The 21,205-nt window shown below is 49.5% G+C and overlaps 1 protein-coding gene across 1 annotated transcript in view; it reads left to right on the top strand.

Moving 5' to 3' along the window:
• The window catches only part of ccny (cyclin Y), a 49,503-nt gene that overhangs the window by 14,569 nt on the left and 13,729 nt on the right, over positions 1–21,205 (top strand). The window contains exon 2 of the mRNA XM_084443371.1: positions 19,258–19,332. Coding sequence (XP_084299497.1) covers positions 19,258–19,332 — 75 coding nt within the window. The remainder of the gene's footprint in view (positions 1–19,257; positions 19,333–21,205) is intronic.

Genomic DNA, 21,205 nt, shown 5'->3' with positions numbered 1-21,205 from the left:
AGTGAGTGAGTGAGTGAGTGAGTGTGTGTGTGTGTGTGTGTGTGTGTGTGTGCGTGCTCCAGCCAGGCTACTGACCTTTTCTTGTTTATTTAAACACTGGTCTAGCTCTGTGTGAACTAGGCTCCAACCAATTTCACACACACACACACACACACACACACACACACACACACACACACACACACACACACACACACACACAGTGCGGAATCCTCAGCAGGTGCCCGGGTTCTGGGTCATTTCCTGGTCTGACATTCCTCCCGCTGTGTCGCCGGTCAGTAATTGGCCAGCTTCCTTCCCGGTGTGAGTACCTGAAAGGACCCTGACCCACCCGGCACAGAGGCGTCCCGGCACCTGCATGACCAGCTGTGGCTCAATTAGCCTTGTGTGTGTGTATGTGTGTGTGTGTGTGTGTGTGTGTGTGTGTGTGTGTGTGTGTGTGTGTGTGTGTGTGTGTGTGTGTGTGTGTGTGTGTGTGTGTGTGTGTGAGTGAGTGAGTGAGTGAGTGAGTGAGTGAGTGAGTGAGTGAGTGAGTGAGTGAGTGAGAGATGACACCCAGGTGAGGCCTCTCTTTCCAACCGTGGGGATTGACAGATTGGATATCATGAACTCTCTTGTATTACACACTATTAGGGAGCAAGGAGAGAGAGAGAGAAAGAGAGAGGAAGAGTGAGACAGGGAAAGAGGGAGAGGGACAGAGAGAGAAAGAGAGGGGGTGGGACAGGGGGAGGGACAGAGAGAAAAGGGGGACGGAGAGAGAGAGAGAAACTTCCCTCTGCGTCTGTCATTGATGAGACTGGCTTTGCCAGCTGAGTCTTTTCATACCTCCGTTGCCTAGTAACGGGGAGTGGAGAGGGGACTAGGTGGGTCTCCACTGCCCCCACCTCGCACACACACACGCACACACACACGCACACACACACACACACACACACACACACACACACACACACACACACACACACACACACACACACACACACACACACACACACACCATCCCATTCCCCCTTCCTGGATCTGAAGAGGGCAAACCCTGGCTCACACACTCACAAACACCCTGGCCAAACACCAGTCAGTACATCAGCTCAATTCAAGAGGATTAATTGCCATTGAGTAAAGCACTCTTGACTGGCCTGGCCTGATGCTCTAACCATTCTGTCTCCTGGTCCTAATAGTACTCTAACCATTCTGTCACCTGGTCCTACTAGTACTCTAACCAGTCTGTCACCTGGTCCTACTAGTACTCTAACCATTCTGTCTCCTGGTCCTAATAGTACTCTAACCATTCGGTCTCCTGGTCCTAATAGTACTCTAACCATTCTGTCACTTGGTACTACTAGTACTCTTACCATTCTGTCACCTGGTCCTACTAGTACTCTAACAATTCTGTCTCCTGGTCCTATTAGTACTCTAACCATTCTTTCACCTGGTCCTAGTAGTACTGTAACCATTCTGTCACCTGGTCCTTCTAACCATTCTGTCACCTGGTCCTACTAGTACTCTAACCATTCTGTCACCTGGTCCTAAACATGCTGTCTCCTGGTCCTACTAGTACTCTAACCATTCTGTCACCTGGTCCTACTAGTACTCTAACCATTCTGTCACCTGGTCCTACTAGTACTCTAACCATTCTGTCACCTGGTCCTACTAGTACTCTAACCATTCTGTCTCCTGGTCCTAATAGTACTCTAACCATTCTGTCTCCTGGTCCTAATAGTACTCTAACCATTCTGTCACTTGGTACTACTAGTACTCTAACCATTCTGTCACCTGGTCCTACTAGTACTCTAACCATTCTGTCTCCTGGTCCTAATAGTACTCTAACCATTCTGTCTCCTGGTCCTAATAGTACTCTAACCATTCTGTCACTTGGTACTACTAGTACTCTAACCATTCTGTCTCCTGGTCCTACTAGTACTCTAACCATTCTGTCTCCTGGTCCTATTAGTACTCTAACCATTCTTTCACCTGGTCCTAGTAGTACTGTAACCATTCTGTCACCTGGTCCTTCTAACCATTCTGTCACCTGGTCCTACTAGTACTCTAACCATTCTGTCACCTGGTCCTAAACATGCTGTCTCCTGGTCCTACTAGTACTCTAACCATGCTGTCTCCTGGTCCTACTAGTACTCTAACCATTCTGTCACCTCGTCCTACTAGTACTCTAACCATGCTGTCTCCTGGTCCTACTAGTACTCTAAACATGCTGTCTCCTGGTCCTACTAGTACTCTAAACATGCTGTCTCCTGGTCCTACTAGTACTCTAAACATGCTGTCTCCTGGTCCTACTAGTACTCTAACCATTCTGTCACCTGGTCCTACTAGTACTCTAAACATGCTGTCTCCTGGTCCTACTAGTACTCTAACCATTCTGTCACCTGGTCCTACTAGTACTCTAAACATGCTGTCTCCTGGTCCTACTAGTACTCTAGCCATTCCTGGTCATACCACTCTCCTGTTGCTATAGAGCTCTTGCCGGATCCTGGCAGAGACTGATGATCAGTTCGCTGCTCTGCCAAATGGCTAATAACAGACATCAGTTTGGCCTAAACTCCGGTTCCCTCTTTCCTGACACACACACACACACACACTACCACACACGCACGCAGAGCCAGGCACGTACACACACACACACACACACACACACACACACACACACACACACACACACACACACACACACACACACTCTCTCCCTGGTGAAGCACCAGGCTCCTCATAGCTCAGCATGTTGGTATGCATGACACAGAAGAGCAGGAGACATGCCACCAGAAGGTCAACTGAATCATGGAAATGTCATAAACACTCAAAGCACTAAATTCAGTTTTGGAATGTGTTTTGACTTGTGTTTCCATGTTCTAATGTCTAAGAGCGGTCCCTCTTAAAGGTCCCCTATTCTGAAAAGCTCACTGTTCTGTGCTTGTGCCTCTGTGTCTCTGATGGACCTGTTAACACAAACTGAAATAGTTGAGAACTTGACTGAAATAGAGGAGTACAGAGGCATGCTAGAATGCTTAATCTGAATAGTAATTTCTGCAAGCATATTCAAATAAATGTTTTGGGGACCCCAGAGACCTACAGTACAGTATATTAAGTTATAATTAATTATTAACAAGTATAATGGGGCAGTTTTCCCCCTACCATTGACTTGGAGCCCCCCACCAATGGGACCTCCCATCCATCCTGAAAGACTGAAAAAGCCAATGGAGTTTAACATAGCGTAAATTAGCATCGTGGCTAATGGACATTTTCTGACTGCGGGAGTGAGAGATGCTGAAATGAAAATATTTTCTGCTACTGTAGCTAGCTACATAAGTGATGTAAACACAGTTTAGTCTATGTCTTCTGAACTATGTAGGCTAACATTAGCTAGGCTATGTGTTGTGGATTAATGTTAGTTCACATTTTCCCCATTTAGGTTAACGTAAGGCTATGAATTTTCAGTTGCAGTTTCCATGCTTTTGCGATTTTCTTTTCAACTGTTCAGCATTCACACGCATTTTCTGCAGGAAATGTAAATTTTTGTTGTAATGTTTTGTGTGTTGATATTTATCTAAGTTATGTGCACTAGTTTCAGCTCAGTGTAGAGAATCGGTAGGATGACGTCCTTCTGTGTGGTGAGACCAGGATATGACAGGTCCTCTGCACAAGAAGCCCTTTCCCATCTGTCTGCTCTCACAGGAAGTGTGCTCGGAGTGAGTGTGAGGGAACGTGAGCTCACAGATGGCTGATTGGCTGTGAGCTCCCAGATGGCTGATTGGCTGTGAGCGATGAAGTTTCTCTCAGAGGAGAGAAGTTTCTCTGGAGCAGCTGAGGCTGTGATGAAGCCTTGGGCTGGTAGAGGAAAACAGGTCTGTAGACTGGTAGAGGACAGCAGGTCTGTAGACTGGTAGAGGACAGCAGGTCTGTAGACTGGTAGAGGACAACAGGTCTGTAGACTGGTAGAGGACAACAGGTCTGTAGACTGGTAGAGGACAACAGGTCTGTAGACTGGTAGAGGACAACAGGTCTGTAGACTGGTAGAGGACAGCAGGTCTGTAGACTGGTAGAGGACAGCAGGTCTAGACTGGTAGAGGACAACAGGTCTGTACACTGGTAGAGGACAACAGGTCTGTAGACTGGTAGAGGACAGCAGGTCTGTAGACTGGTAGAAGACAACAGGTCTATAGGATGGTAGAGGATAGCAGGTCTGCAGAGGACAGCAGGTCTGTAGACTGGTAGAAGACAACAGGTCTATAGGATGGTAAAGGACAGCAGGTCTGTAGACTGGTAGAAGACAACAGGTCTATAGGATGGTAAAGGACAGCAGATCTGTAGACTGGTAGAAGAAAAGAGGTCTATAGGATGGTAGAGGACAGCAGGTCTGTAGGGTGGTAGAGTGGGACAGCAGGTCTGTAGACTGGTAGAGGACTGCAGGTCTGTAGGGTGGTAGAGGGGGACAGCAGGTCTGTAGACTGGTAGAGGACGACAGCAGGTCTGTAGACTGGTAGAGGACTGCAGGTCTGTAGGGTGGTGGAGGACAGCAGTAGGGTTGGGTACCGAACTCTGTACTGTTATTACGTTGGTACTACCGAGGACCGATTCACATAAAATCAATCCGTTCCAAATTTTGGTACCTGAGAACACTTCTGGGTGAGAGAATAGTCTAGAGAGGAAGAGAGATGCAGCTTGTTCCAACACATTCCGATAAGACCGTTTATAGTTTAGAATAGCCTATTCATTAACATTTTACTAGCTTGACAGGGAGAAAAAAGAGAATATAGTCAAGAGGCAGTTTTTGCTGTGAGGAACATAGCCTATCCTAGCGTAGCAAGCTAACAAGCATAACCAGTTATCTGCTATCATTGTAACTAATAGGGCTGACTTTCATTGCTTGATGCTTGATTAACACTAAAAAAGATGGGCGAAATGGGAGCAGTTTGAATTACTTGGACACGGAACATCATTTTACAGCCCTGGGTGTGATTGTATTCCAGCGCTGGGCTCTCTCTCCCTACGAGTCACAGGCACGCACTCTCTCCCGCTTGCAAAATCAGCCTTTTGTTTCCTAATTATAAGGTTTATATTAAGACATCAGGTCCAACATCCCTATTCTCATAATTATAAGGTTTATATTAAGACATCAGGTCCAATATCCCTATTATCATTCAAAAAAAATTAACATTTTCAGGGTGCCCACCCATTGTATGACCAAAACGGTGGCAGTGCAATTATCAGACTTTCTCAAAAGTGCTAGTTTTGTCAACGTTTTGATCTGAACTATTGTATATGATCATAAGTAACCTTAAAACAAGGCTAAACATGCATTTCCCCTTTACTACCCCTTTAAGATGATTATGATAAAATTAAAGTATGTAAAGGCAGTGTGTAATTTATTGTTCTTAAATAATTTAGATGGATGTAGGCGGCCTGAAAAAAATGGGATCGTAGACCAAGTCTGGTGAACTCAAGTTCGGTGGATTTGGGCCAATTGGGCCTATAAGCAGGTCTGCATGAAAAAGACTAAATGATATCCTAATCCCAATAAAGAATAACTTATGCCGATGACATGACAACGTTAACTTGCCCCAACCAACTAGTGAGCTATGGGACTAACGTTATGTTGCGATGTGTTTAAAGGTTATTCAGTTAACCATGACCCTAGGCTAGTTTGGACTTATTTATAAGAAAAATAAAATAGAAGTTGGTACCATTGGGTACCGGTACCGAAATCCAGCATGTCTGTAGGATGGAGGACAGCAGGTCTGTAGGGTGGTACATGACAGCATGTCTGTAGGATGGAGGACAGCAGGTCTGTAGGGTGGTACATGACAGCAGGTCTGTAGGGTGGTTGAGGACAGCAGGTCTGTAGACTGGTACAGGACAGCATGTCTGTAGGGTGGTGGAGGACAGCAGGTCTGTAGACTGGTACAGGACAGCATGTCTGTAGGGTGGTGGAGGACAGCAGGTCTGTAGACTGGTATAGGACAGCAGGTCTGTAGGATAGAGGACAGCAGGTCTGTAGACTGGTATAGGACAGCAGGTCTGTAGGATAGAGGACAGCAGGTCTGTAGGATAGAGGACAGCAGGTCTGTAGACTGGTACAGGACAGCAGGTCTGTAGGATGGTTGAGGACAGCAGGTCTGTAGGGTGGTTGAGAACAGCAGGTCTGTAGACTGGTACAGGACAGCATGTCTGTAGGGTGGTGGAGGACAGCAGGTCTGTAGTCTGGTATAGGACAGCAGGTCTGTAGGATAGAGGACAGCAGGTCTGTAGGATAGAGGACAGCAGGTCTGTAGACTGGTACAGGACAGCAGGTCTGTAGGATGGTTGAGGACAGCAGGTCTGTAGGACAGAGGACAGCAGGTCTATAGGGTGGTGGAGGACAGCAGGTCTGTAGACTGGAACAGGACAGCAGGTCTGTAGGGTGGTTGAGGACTTGTCGTCATGAGGCGTAATCATAGCAACGCATAGTTGCTCTTTAAGACCCTTGTGGTATTGTATGCGTAGTACAATTAACATCTCCGGTTGTGTATAATCAAAGTGTGCTCACTATCAGCGGAACCACTCTGGATTGTATTATCCAAGCTTTGTGTGTGTGTGATTGTGTGTGTGTGTGTGTGTGTGTGTGTGTGTGTGTGTGTGTGTGTGTGTGTGTGTGTGTGTGTGTGTGTGTGTAAACATTGCCCCTGGGCCTGGATTGGGTGTCTGACTTGTGTCCATTGTTGGCCCAAACCTGCTGAGCTCTGACCTTCAGCTCTCTTTTTGTGTGTGTGAGTGCGGGTTTGTGGGTGTGTGTGTGCGTGTGTGTGTTTGTTTGTGTGTGTATGTATGTGTCTGTATCTGTGTGTGTGTGTGTGTCTGTATGTGTCTGTATCTGTGTGTGTGTGTGCGCGCGTGTGATTGTGTGTGTGTGTGTATGTATGTATGTGTTTGTATCTGTATGTAAACAGTATTATAAACAGCACAGGGCCAAGTGTTCCCCAGATTGCATTAACCCCTGGAAGGAACTTGGAGCTACTAGACTGAACTAGAAACATAAGTATATTTTGGTTTCTCTACTGGCTAGTGCTAAGTCATCAGTGTTGTGGTGAAACTGCTTTGTTATTCAAGGTTATTGTGAGAGTTAGTTTCGGCCTGAGCTAGACTAATTGCCCTGTTGAGTGGGCTGTGGGAGTGGCCTGCTGAAGTGAGGTTTTATAAACAGCACAGGGCCAAGTGTTCCCCAGATTGCATTAACCCCTGGAAGGAACTTGGAGCTACTAGACTGAACTAGAAACATAAGTATATTTTGGTTTCTCTACTGGCTAGTGCTAAGTCATCAGTGTTGTGGTGAAACTGCTTTGTTATTCAAGGTTATTGTGAGAGTTAGTTTCGGCCTGAGCTAGACTAATTGCCCTGTTGAGTGGGCTGTGGGAGTGGCCTGCTGAAGTGAGGTTTTATAAACAGCACAGGGCCAAGTGTTCCCCAGATTGCATTAACCCCTGGAAGGAACTTGGAGCTACTAGACTGAACTAGAAACATAAGTATATTTTGGTTTCTCTACTGGCTAGTGCTAAGTCATCAGTGTTGTGGTGAAACTGCTTTGTTATTCAAGGTTATTGTGAGAGTTAGTTTCGGCCTGAGCTAGACTAATTGCCCTGTTGAGTGGGCTGTGGGAGTGGCCTGCTGAAGTGAGGTTTTATAAACAGCACAGGGCCAAGTGTTCCCCAGATTGCATTAACCCCTGGAAGGAACTTGGAGCTACTAGACTGAACTAGAAACATAAGTATATTTTGGTTTCTCTACTGGCTAGTGCTAAGTCATCAGTGTTGTGGTGAAACTGCTTTGTTATTCAAGGTTATTGTGAGAGTTAGTTTCGGCCTGAGCTAGACTAATTGCCCTGTTGAGTGGGCTGTGGGAGTGGCCTGCTGAAGTGAGGTTTTATAAACAGCACAGGGCCAAGTGTTCCCCAGATTGCATTAACCCCTGGAAGGAACTTGGAGCTACTAGACTGAACTAGAAACATAAGTATATTTTGGTTTCTCTACTGGCTAGTGCTAAGTCATCAGTGTTGTGGTGAAACTGCTTTGTTATTCAAGGTTATTGTGAGAGTTAGTTTCGGCCTGAGCTAGACTAATTGCCCTGTTGAGTGGGCTGTGGGAGTGGCCTACTCTCCTGGCAGACGATTAGCAATCAGCAGTGACAGGCCTTAAGCATTGACGGCTTAGACGGCGACAGTGGGAAGGCGACAGCTCCCTCCGGCGTGCGACCGAAGGCTAGGGCGGCCAAAGGCACCGGGCGACTTATTCAAGAGCGACTTTGTCAAGTAAGACTGTCAGGAAGGTAGTACGTCTACATTTACCTCAGTACCTGTTTTGTTACCATTATGTGTTTGCATCCTATTCCTGTTGTGTTCCCTCTCCGGGGGTCACGCAGACACTGGGTCACCCCCAGACTCCGTAACCCCTCTAACCTCATCTATCCGACTGTCTCAACTCATAGAGAGCAAGTGGTGACAGGGGGACTTTGGAATTGCCAGTCGGCGGTGCCCAAAGCTGAGTTTATCTCAGGCTATGCATCCTTGCTCTCCCTCAGCTTCCTTGCTCTCACCGAGACATGGATCACACCAGAGAACACTGCCACACCCGCAGCCCTGTCAGATGTGTATTCTTTCTCCCACACTCCCAGAGCTGCGAGGCGAGGTGGTGGTACTGGCCTGCTCATTTCCCCAACATGGAAATACTCACTCGTCTCCATCCCACAGTTCTCCCCTCCCTCTTTTGAATTCCATGCTGTCTCTGTCATGTATCCAATCAAGCTCACCATTGCTGTTGTGTATCGCCCACCAGGTCCTCTTGGTGAATTCCTAGAGGAGCTCGATACACTAGTTTCGCACTTCCCAGATGATGGGTCCGCACTCATCCTTCTCGGGGACTTCAACATCCAGAGTGAGAAATTGGAACCTTTCCTCTCCTTCCTCTCCTCCTTCGATCTTCACCTCTCTTCTTCTCCTCCCACTCACAAAGCCGGCAACCAGCTGGATCTCATCTTCACTAGACACTGTTCCACCCCTAACCTCTCTGTCACTCCCCTCCATCTCTCTGACCACTATTTCATGTCCTACTCCCTCTCCATCCCCTCTTCCCCTGTAACTCCTCCTCCTACCCACATGGTTACCGCCCGTAGCCATCTCCGCTCGCTCTCCCCTACTGACCTTTCCTCTACTGTCACCTCCGCCCTCCCCGCCCCTGAATCCTTCTCTCTCCTACCCTCTGATACTGCCACTGATCTTCTCCTCTCTACTCTTTCCTCTTCTCTGGACAATCTCTGTCCCCTCACCTCCAGGCCTGCACGCCCAACTCCACCTGCCCCATGGCTGTCGGACTCAGTGCGTACTGATAGACGGAGCCTGAGAATAGCTGAGCGCAAATGGAGGAAAGGCAAGCTCCCAGAGGACCTTCTTAATTTCCAATCTCTTATTTCCACATTCTCCTCCTCTCTGTCTGCTGCTAAAGCTGCTTTCTTCCGCTCTAAAATCTTAACCTCTGCTTCCAATCCTAAAAAACTCTTTGAAACCTTCTCTTCACTACTCCAGCCCCCACCTCCTACTCCCAACTCCTCCCTTCTCCCTGATGATTTCGCCAACTTCTTTGACAAGAAAGTTAACGATATCAGATCCTCTTTCCCCCCTCCCCCGGTCAACGCTCCATGCACGAAACTCACCCCCCCATCCCCACCCTCTCTCCACTCCCTGCTCCCCCCCTCCTCTCCACGCCCCACCTTATCCCACTTTTCTCCCCTCTCCCCCAACGAGGCCCTCAACCTTGTAACATCTAACCGCCCCACCACGTGCTCCCTAGACCCTGTTCCCTCGACTCTCCTTCAGTCTGTTGCACCCGAACTCCTTCCCTTCCTAACCCACCTCATCAATGCATCTCTTGTTTCAGGATGTTTTCCCTCTGCTTTCAAGACTGCCAGAGTCACCCCCCTCCTAAAGAAACCATCTCTCGACCCATCTGATGTCAAAAACTACAGACCGGTTTCCCTTCTATCCTTTCTATCCAAAACACTTGAACGTGCTATCTTTAACCAACTGTCTTCGTACCTCCACCAGAACGACCTCCTAGATCCCCACCAATCCGGGTTCAAGGCTGGCCACTCGACAGAGACCGCCCTCCTTGCAGTAACAGAGTCACTCCATGCCGCTAGAGCGAACTCTCTCTCCTCTGTCCTGATACTCCTAGACCTGTCAGCAGCATTTGATACGGTAGACCACCAGATCCTCCTCTCCACCCTCGAGGAGAAAGGCATCGATGGCTCTGCACACTCCCTGTTTGCATCCTACCTGACGGGCCGCTCCTACCAGGTGACATGGAGAGGGTCGACGTCGGAATCGCGTAGTCTGACTACGGGGGTTCCACAAGGGTCTGTCCTGGGTCCTCTCCTGTTTTCCCTCTACACTACATCTCTGGGCTCTGTCATTCGCTCGCATGGCTTCTCCTATCACTGCTATGCCGATGACACCCAACTGGTTCTGTCATTTCCCCCTTCTGATACAGAAGTGGAGACACGCATAGCTGGGTGCTTGGCTGACATTTCGGAGTGGATGACGACACATCACCTCAAGCTCAATCTGGACAAGACTGAGCTGTTGTTCCTCCCGGGGAAGGGCTGTCCGCACCGGGACCTGGCCATCACCATTGAAGACACAGTGGTGACCCCGACTCGGACTGCGAGGAATCTGGGTGTGACCCTGGATGACCAACTGTCATTTTCCTCACATGTCACATCCGTCACACGTTCCTGCAGATTCATGCTCTACAACATCAGGAGGATTCGCCCTTTCCTCACTAATGAAACGGCGCAGGTACTCATCCAGGCCCTGGTCATCTCCCGCCTGGACTACTGCAACTCCCTCCTCGCGGGGGCACCGGCGTCAGCCATTAAACCTCTGGAACTTGTCCAGAAAGCTGCTGCTCGCCTGGTGTTCAACCACCCCAAGTTCTCCCACACAACTTCCCTTCTCCGTTCCCTACACTGGCTCCCTGTAGCGGCTCGCATCCAGTTTAAAACTCTGGCGCTAACCTACAGGGCAATGAAAGGAACAGCCCCCTCCTACCTCCAGGCCATGGTCAAACCCTACATCCCCTCCCGACCACTACGCTCTGCTACCTCAGGGCGACTGGTTGCCCCGTCACTCCGAGGCTCCTGCGGTCGATCGACACGGTCACGGCTCTTCTCTGTCCTGGCCCCGCAGTGGTGGAATGAGCTGCCCACTGATGTCAGGACAGCAGAGTCGCTGCCCATCTTTCGTCGCAGGCTCAAAACTCATCTCTTCAAAAAATTCTACAACAATCCTCCCACCTAAGCACTTATTATATTATATTGCACTGTACTTTAGATTGTGATTCTTGCACTTTGCTTCAGCACTAGATTATGCTCTTAGTCACTTGTTTGTTTTAGAAAGAAGATGCACTTGTGAGTTCTGGCAAGTAGTAGTACATTGGCTCTTCCTACGTTAAATGCAATTATTGTTAGTCGCTTTGGATAAAAGCGTCTGCTAAATGACTGTAATGTAATGTAATGTATGTATGTGTCTGTATCTGTGTGTGTGTGTGTGTGTATGTGTGTGTCTGTATCTGTGTGTGTGTGTGTGTGTGTATGTGTTTGTGTCTATCTGTATGTATGTGTCTCCAGATAAGGTCAGTGTTTGACCCCCTGTGAGCTTGGGACAGATTCAACGCCCTCAGCCTGACAACCCAACAGACACAACACAACCCACCATTAACAACCCAACAGACAGAAAACAACCCACCATTAACAACAAAACAGACACAACACAACCCACCATTAACAACACAACAGACACAACACAACCCACCATTAACAACCCAACAGACACAACACAACCCACCATTAACAACACAACAGACACAACACAACCCACCATTAACAACCCAACAGACACAACACAACCCACCATTAACAACCCAACAGACACAACACACACCATTAACAACACAACCCACCATTAACAACCCAACAGACACAACACAACCCACCATTAACAACCCAACAGACACAACACAACCCACCATTAACAACACAACAGACACAACACAACCCACCATTAACAACACAACAGACACAACACAACCCACCATTAACAACCCAACAGACACAACACAACCCACCATTAACAACCCAACAGACACAACACACACCATTAACAACACAACCCACCATTAACAACCCAACAGACACAACACAACCCACCATTAACAACCCAACAGACACAACACAACCCACCATTAACAACACAACAGACACAACACAACCCGCCATTAACAACACAACCCACCATTAACAAGAGAACATACAGCCTTGGAGGTGTACTGTTTAATACAAAACAAACTACCTTTCTATTCTGCATTCTAGATGTCGCACAATAACAGCAGAAGACACGTATATGCTTAGTTCACTGGAAGCTTCTGGGATCTCATTTGTAAGAGTATGTTTGTAAAAACCCAGTTCCACTGTATTTGGGTTAACTGGACAGAAGGTAACAGTGGGGGATTAGCGCTACTTGCATAAGCCTCCATTTTCCTGGCCTGGCCTGTTTTATTCACGCTGAGCTCTCTGATAAGGGAAAGGTAGAGACTGACCGCCGTTCTCCCTCCCTCCCTACCTCCCTACCTCCCTCCCCGCCTGCTCGCACGCACATCTCTCTCAGATGGAATTCGACGCCATCACAGACCTGGTATTCTGATAAAGATGACCACTACTTTCTAAGACTTGGTATTCAGATAAAGATGACCACTACTTTCTAAGACCTGGTATTCAGATAAAGATGACCACTACTTTTTAAGACCTGGTATTCAGATAAAAATGACCACTACTTTTTAAGACCTGGTATTCAGATAAAGATGACCACTACTTTTTAAGACCTGGTATTCAGGTAAAGATAGCTAATACCTTTTAAGACCTGTATTCAGGTAAAGGTAGCCAATAGTTTAAGACCTGTATTCAGGAAAAGATAGCCTTCTTGTTATTTGTCACAGGCACAAGGTGTGCCTGGAGGGCCACCTACAGTGACATTTTTAAACGAAATGAATTTTTTTCTTTCAGTTCCCCCACGGGGATTAATAAGGTACCTACATGCTTGCTGTCACGAACCGGCTCGTAGGCCGTGACAAACAAGGAGAACAAACCGAAAGGGAACTTAGAATAACCAACCAATGTTTAATAATATTTATACAACGGTTAGTTCTGGTTCTTGATTCTGATTGGCTGGAAGCCGTGTTAAAATACTTTGTAACACACACCTGGGACTGCATATTATTCTATTTTCAGTATTAACGCGCCTCCCATTTGATCCAATGCATTGTAGTTGTTGTTGTTGCTTGGCAACCCTTTTGTTAGGGGAACTATTTTGCGCGGCGGAATTGAGGGAACGTTTTGAATAAATGTTAATATTTTACATTGCTGTGTGTTTATTTTACACTAATAGCTGTAGTAACCGTTGTATAAAAGCAATAAACCACGAGAGGCCGTGTGTTATAGTGATTTTATAACAGCTAGGGGGGTTTTAGGCACTCCGCTTCGCGTCGTGCCTAACAACGCCCCCTAGCTGTTATAAAATCACTATAACACACGGCCTCTCGTGGTTTATTGCTTAAATAAATATAACATTAACATGTACAAGAATTGAACATGGATGTGCTCAGGGAGAGGGATCTCCCTGAATGACGAGCCTGGGACAGGTTTTAACACCTGGGCAGAGCGCCCAGGTGCTCCCAATCAGCGCTAATGACCCTCCCAGCTCCGCCCACCGTCACCGCCCTGCAGGGAGAGAAACACACACACACAGAGAGGCAGGCAGAGCGGGAGGGCTGTAACACTACCTACCTACCGAAATGCGCTCGTCGGTACGGTTCGGTGATGAGCCGTCACCTGCCAGGGTTGATGAAGCTACCTGTGTCGGTTGGTTTGGGGTTGGTCGCCACGCCACGAGACGGCCCCTGGTAGGGCTGCACGATTATGACAAAAGATAATAATTGCGATTATTTGCTTCAAAATGCTAATTGCGATTAATATTTAATATATAATATTAATATATAATAACCAAAATGCTCCCAAATCACGGACGTTGATCCCTTTCTTGCTACTAACTCACTGACCTCGTTTTCGCTAATTATTTCACCACTCACGGCTGCGGGTACTCTTGCGACACTTGTCTTGACCTACTGCTATCTGTCTTCTCAGTGAAATTGCTGCGCACAGCGCACTCAGCGGGAACACATGCGATTGGTCAGACCGCATAAGCGCCTGTGATTCGTCTGGGTAGTCCTAGCACACTCAATTCAAAGCAAAATTATTAATCACATTAATTGCGGCCTTTTGCGATTAGTTAATCGTGGAGGTCATAATCGCGATTTCGATTAATTCACAATTAATTGTGCAGCCCTAACCCCTGGGTAGAACAACAGGAAGTGGATACCCTCTGCGTCCCGCCCACCGCTTTTGAAGGTTCTATTCCCCCGGTCCTCAGTGGGCGTTTGCGGTTCCCGGTTGCGGTTCTCAGTTGCTGCGGCGGCTATCGGTCCCGGTGACAGACGATGGAACGCCCTCCAGGTGTGTGTGTGTGTGTTTGTGTGTGTGTGCGCACGCGCGTGGTGTCATCCCGCTGCCGTGGGTGACCGCAGTCGCTCTCGTTCCCCCCTCCTTCTCCACACCTGGCTCGGCTCCTCCCACAAGCCTCCCCTCCCTCGTGTCCTCGTCTCGACCCGGAGCGTGCTCGTCCAGCCGGGTGGGGGACCGGCGTGCTGACCTGGGCGGCCGCCAGGCCTGCAGCAGGTCTGCAGAGAGATGGGGAGGGACCGCTCCATGTCTAGTCTGCCTTTTTCTGTGATTGCGTCATGTTTACTCCCCCGGAGTTCCGTCTGGTATGATGATGCTGTCGTGGTTTCATAATCTGGTTGGTGGATCCTCCCACGGAACCTTCCGCCTGTGACAGGCACCTTAGGACCTTTCTCTAAACCACTTCTGACAGCTGGACCAGCAAAGCGGTCGACAGTCTCGTTACCTGGGATCAATAGCTCTATCCAGGTGATTAAAGGTGTGTGTGTGTGTGTGTGTGTGTGTGTGTGTGTGTGCGCGTGCGTGCGCAGACTGTTCATCCCGGCTGGGTAAAACACATTGAATCAGCACTACTGGTGTGTGTGATTGAGTTTGTGTGCGTGTGTGTGCGTGCGTGCGCAGACTGTTCATCCCGGCTGGGTAAAACACATTGAATCAGCACTACTGGTGTGTGTGATTGAGTGTGTGTTTGGGAATGAATGAATGTGTGTGGGATTGAGTGTGTGCGTGCGTGCATGTGAGTATGTTAAAGGCCCTAGTTTGTGCTGTGGTAGAGTGTGTGCATGTGGAGGTCTACAGGGTAGCGTCTGCTGACTCAGCTAGCCTGGTTTAATGGAATGTTCAGGTCCCCGAAATGGGAAGAGAGATTCCTACCACTGAGATACTGTCTGTCTCTCTCTCTCATACACACACACACACACACACACACACACACACACACATACACACACACACACACACACACACACACACACACACACACACACACACACACACACACACACACACACACACACACACACACACACACACACACACACAATATAAAGAATACTGCAGGAGGTGCAGGAGATTCCCTGTGTTAGAGAAGTTCCCCAGTGTTAGAGAAGTTCCCCAATATTAGAGAAGTTCCTCAGTTGTTAGAGAAGTTCCTCAGTGTTAGAGAAGTTCCTCAGTTGTTAGAGAAGTTCCTCAGTGTTAGAGAAGTTCCTCAGTGTTAGAGAAGTTCTCCAGTGTTAGAGAAGTTCTCCAGTGTTAGAGAAGTTCCTCAGTGTTAGAGAAGTTCTCCAGTGTTAGAGAAGTTCCTCAGTGTTAGAGAAGTTCTCCAGTGTTAGAGAAGTTACTCAGTGTTAGAGACGTTCCTCAGTGTTAGAGAAGTTCCTCAGTGTTAGAGAAGTTCCTCAGTGTTAGAGAAGTTCTCCAGTGTTAGAGAAGTTCCTCAGTGTTAGAGAAGTTCTCCAGTGTTAGAGAAGTTACTCAGTGTTAGAGACGTTCCTCAGTGTTAGAGAAGTTCCTCAGTGTTAGAGAAGTTACTCAGTGTTAGAGACGTTCCTCAGTGTTAGAGAAGTTCCCCAGTGTTAGAGAAGTTCTCCAGTCTCCGCCCTCCATAGGGCCCTTCATACGGCCCTCCATACGGCCCTGCTGAGAAGGCGGTTGAGGAGACCAGGTGAGGCCAGGTGAGCCGGGCGGGCATCGTGGCACTGGGACAGCCTGCCAGGTGGGCAGGTGGGCGGGCATCGTGTCACTGGGACAGCCTGCCAGGTGGGCAGGTGGGTGGGTATCGTGGCACTGGGACAGCCTGCCAGGCAGCCTGATGGGCGGGCATCGTGTCACTGGGACAACCTGCCAGGCAGCCCGGTGGGCGGGCATTGTGTCACTGGGACAGCCTGCCAGGCAGCCCGGTGGGCGGGCATCGTGTCACTGGGACAGTCTGCCAGGTGGGCAGGCGGACGGGTAGGCGGGCAGCTGGCGGGCACGACGGCACTTCTGCACGGATGATGAGAGCAGATGAGGAATATGAGTGGGCGCCGGCGGTGCACTGATTGGCTCTCCTGGTGTACCAGGTCTCGCCGAGCAGTCTGGGTAATGATGAGAGGCGCTGTGTCATCTGGGGGTGGGGGGGGGGTCCTTTCATGTCTTTGTTCTGTTCACCGTCGAAAAAGCGTCGAAGGCTTGAAACACGGAATCCCTTTAACAGAGGGTTTCGCTGCTGCTTTGGTCTTACCCTGTGTGTGTGTGTGTGTGTGTTAAAGAGAGAGAGAGAGAGAGAGACAATGAATTACACCATTCTCTCAGTGACTCACCTCGTTGGGACGGAGGGAGTTGGGGTTCAGACACTTCCCTCCTTTGTCTGTGCTTTAAAGCAATGGTGCTGCTTTTTGTATTTTTTTGTGTGTGTAACCGGCCGGCCATCGCACTTCCTGCCTGGCTTCCTGAAACAGAGGAAGTGGTTGGTTGGGGGGAGGGACATTGAGGGCGGACCACAAACAAAGAGGAAGAGGACCACTCCAAAGAAAACGCTCCTAAATCAAAAGACCACTGACACCAGCCCAGTCACAGACACTGTGTGTGTGTCCGTGTGCGTGCGTGTGTGTGTGTGTGTGTGTGCGTGTGTGTGCTCCCCAGAATAGAGTTGGGAAAGCCAGAACAAACTATTTTTCACACTTCTGGATAAATGCATCTTTCTGCTGCTATAAACACTCTTTAGACATATCTTTTATTTATGGCCGTTTCTTTTCCCTGGAGTGCCAAACCGTACGTCACAGAAGTGTGTGTGTGCGCATGTGTGTGTGTGCCTGTGAAGCTGTGTGGCCCTTTGAGGCTGGAATGCCCCTCTAACATAAAGACGGCAGTTCAAAAGACAGCTCCTGCGAACGAGGGTTTTGGCCGGGCCGGCCCTAAATTTACTATCATGTCACTAACGTGTTGTAGTGTTGCAGCAGTAGCAGCAGTTATCCACTAAGGCTGCGATGATGAATATTCTCTAGAAGACTTTCCTCCTCCCTCCCCTCCTCCCTCCCCTCCCCTCTCCCCTCCCTCTCCCCTCATCTCTCCCTCCTCTCCTCCTCCCTCCTCCTGTGTGTGTGCGCGCGCGCGTGTGTGTGTGTGTCTGGAAGCTCCCGGGCTGAGCAGCAGTTATCCACTAAGGCTGCGATGATGAATATTCTCTAGAAGACTTTCCTCCTCCCTCCCCTCCTCCCTCCCCTCCCCTCTCCCCTCCCTCTCCCCTCATCTCTCCCTCCTCTCCTCCTCCCTCCTCCTGTGTGTGTGCGCGCGCGCGTGTGTGTGTGTGTCTGGAAGCTCCCGGGCTGAGCAGCAGTTATCCACTAAGGCTGCGATGATGAATATTCTCTAGAAGACTTTCCTCCTCCCTCCCCTCCTCCCTCCCCTCCTCCCTCTCCCCTCCCTCTCCCCTCATCTCTCCCTCCTCTCCTCCTCCCTCCTCCTGTGTGTGTGTGCGCGCGTGTGTGTGTGTCTGGAAGCTCCCGGGCTGAGCAGCAGTTATCCACTAAGGCTGCGATGATGAATATTCTCTAGAAGACTTTCCTCCTCCCTCCCCTCCTCTCTCCCCTCCCCTCTCCCCCTCATCTCTCCATCCTGTCCTCCTCCCCGACCCCCCCCCCCCCATCCTCCTGGTTCTGTGTGTCGCCCCTGCCTGTTTCCTGTCTCGATGACATCATGCCTGGAACCCTGGTGCTGTTGAACGGGGTCACGACCTAGAGCTGTGGCGTTGGCGGACGGGGCGGGGGTGGGGGGGGGGGGTAGCGGGGTTGGGGTGGAGCAGGACACAGGGCCATGGAAATGAGGAAATATGTGTTGCACTCCATGGCAGATATGAAGACCAAAAACATTTTTAAACGAGAAGTTGACAAATCATTAGGATCACCTTATCCCCCTCATCCATGAAACCAAACGGCGTATATCATCCAGTATCATCCAGTCAACAATCGAATCGTTTATGGATACGACGGGACATTTTCCTTGTGGACCGCAGCCATTCGCCCCCTGCTGGTTGATGTGTGACTGGACACCCTCCTGCAGTCTGAATGACCAGCGGTATTGGATAGTCAGAAGTCCACTGGGGTTTTGAATGTGTGGAGTGTTTCTGTAAACAACCTTTGAGGGTCCGCCTCTCCTCAGTTGAACCGTGTCTGTGGTCTACAGTAGTGCGTGGAAACGGCCTCTCCTCAGTTGACCTGCCCGTGTCTGTGGTCTACATTAGTGCATGTAAACAGCCTCAGAACAAATCCATACCCTCCGTCCGCCTTCCTAACTCGGGATCGATTTACAACCAGCGTGAGCGGCGCTTGGAGCGGCAGGCTGGGGCACTGATAGCTGTGTTTGGTTTGTTTGGTTTGGGGGCGGCTGTAGCTCAGTTGGTAGAGCGGGTCGTTCAACGATCGTAGGGTTGGCGGTTCGAATCCCAGCTCCGACACTTTGACACATCGAAGTGTCCTTGAGCAAGACACCTAACCCCAAATTGCTCACAATGAGCAGGTTAGCACCTTGCATGGCATCTTCCGCCATTGGTGTGTGAATGTGTGTGTGAATGGGTGAATGAGAGGCCATTGTAAAGCGCTTTGAGTGTCGCTAAGGTGGAAAAGCACTATATAAGTGCAGTCCATTTACCATTTGTTTGTCTCTTCTCCTCAGAGTTGAACATGGAGTTCAATCCCTCCGACCACCCTCGAGCCAGCACCATCTTCCTCAGCAAGAGTCAGACTGACGGTGAGTAGACTGAAGCCCCCCACCCCGCTTAGGTGGAAAAGCGCTATATAAGTGCAGTCCATTTACCATTTACCCCGCACACCTTACCTCACACACACACACACACACACACACACACACACACACACACACACACACACACACACACACAACCACAGTACTGTACTCTTCTGCTCTTTGTATGAGCTTTAGCCAAAAATAACCTCTTCACACAATATTCCAATCACTTTATGTTTCTTATTTCAAATGGGCATAGAGTGTAGGTGACTGGAGTGAGCTATTTGAGGGAATGACCTTGAGACGTGGCTGAGGTACGGTACATACCATCACGTGGTCTGTGGTGTCGGGGGGGTTCAGCCGGTCTGCGGTGTTGGGGGTTCAGCTGATGGGGTAGTCTGTAGTGTGGGGGGTTCAGCTGATGGGGTTGTTCTGCAGTGTTGGGGGCCCAGGCGGTCTGCGGTGTAGGGGGTTCAGCCGATGGGGTGGTCTGTAGTCTGGGGGGTTCAGCCGATGGGGTGGTCTGCGGTGTCGGGGGGGGTTCATCCGGTCTGCAGTGTTGGGGGCTCAGGCGGTCTGCGGTGTAGGGGGCTCAGCTGATGGGGTGGGTTGTAGTGTAGGGGGTTCAGCCAGTCTGCGGTGTGGTAGGCACAGCCAGTCTGCGGTGAGGGGGTTCAGCTGATGGGGTGGTCTGTAGTGTGGGGGGTTCAGCCGGTGGGGTGGTCTGTGGTGTGGAGGGGCTCAGCCGGTGAGGTGGTCTGTGGTGTTCAGCTGATGGGGTGGTCGGTGGTGTGGGGAGGTTCAGCCAGTCTGTAGGGGGCTCAGCCGGTGGGGTGGTCTGTGGTGTGGGGGGCTCAGCCAGTGGGGTGGTCTGTGGTGTGGGGGGCTCAGCCAGTGGGGTGGTCTGTGGTGTGGGGGGCTCAGCCAGTGGAGTGGTCTGTGGTGTAGGGGGCTCAGCTGATGGGGTGGTCTGCGGTGTGAGGGGTTCAGCTGATGGGGTGGTCTGTGGTGTAGGGGGCTCAGCCGGTCTGTAGGGGGCTCAGCCGGTGGGGTGGTGCTGTAATCTGTTCTCTCTGTCTCGGCCCGCGAGATAATGATCAGTTCTGAGCCTGTTGACTGTTTCATAACACCCTGCTTTCTCAGCTCCTCTCTCTACCCCTCTCTCATTCTCTCTCTCTCTTCTTCTCTCTGTCCATTTCTCTTTCCTCCTCTCCCTTCTCTTTCTACCCCACCCCTCTCTCTCAATTCAATTCAATTAAAATAGCTTTATTGGTATGACACACTAACTGTACATATTGCCGACATTGAAAAGCAATTAGATTACTGTGGCCAAGAAACATAGGCTACACAAATGATCAGTTGTCGGTATAGCAGCAACAGCAATCTCTGTCTCCATCTCTCTTTATGAGAAAGACAGAAACAAGTATTTAAAGACTGGATGTGGACAGGTTTCATCAAGCACACACAAATAATTTATGCAGAATTGCAAAGAATTATGTTTACAAATTGGACCAATCGTCCAATCATCATTCAGGCCATATATATTCCATGTACATGATGATGTTGTATATCATGGACGCACATAGAGACGGCTCCAACTCTGTTTTTCAGTTCCTGACCCCAGTAATAAAGGTAGGTTTGTGTGCGATGGGCTTGTTAGACCGGGTCAGTGAGACCGGGTTGCGATGGGCTTGTTAGACCGGGTCAGTGGGGCTTGTTAGACCGGGTCAGTGTGGCTCGTTAGACCGGGTCAGTGGGGCTTGTTAGACCGGGGGGGCGCCATGGCGGGGGGTTCGCCCTAGGGTGGCATATAAGCTAGAAACGCCACTGACCATATATAACCAGACCACAGTTCAGGAAATACAGAATAGATTTG

The sequence above is a fragment of the Borostomias antarcticus genome, assembly GCF_949987555.1.
Source record: "Borostomias antarcticus genome assembly, chromosome: 9".
Lineage (NCBI taxonomy): Eukaryota > Metazoa > Chordata > Actinopteri > Stomiiformes > Stomiidae > Borostomias > Borostomias antarcticus.
Note: the sequence above shows the minus strand (reverse complement) of the source record. Positions and strands in the feature narration are given on the sequence as shown.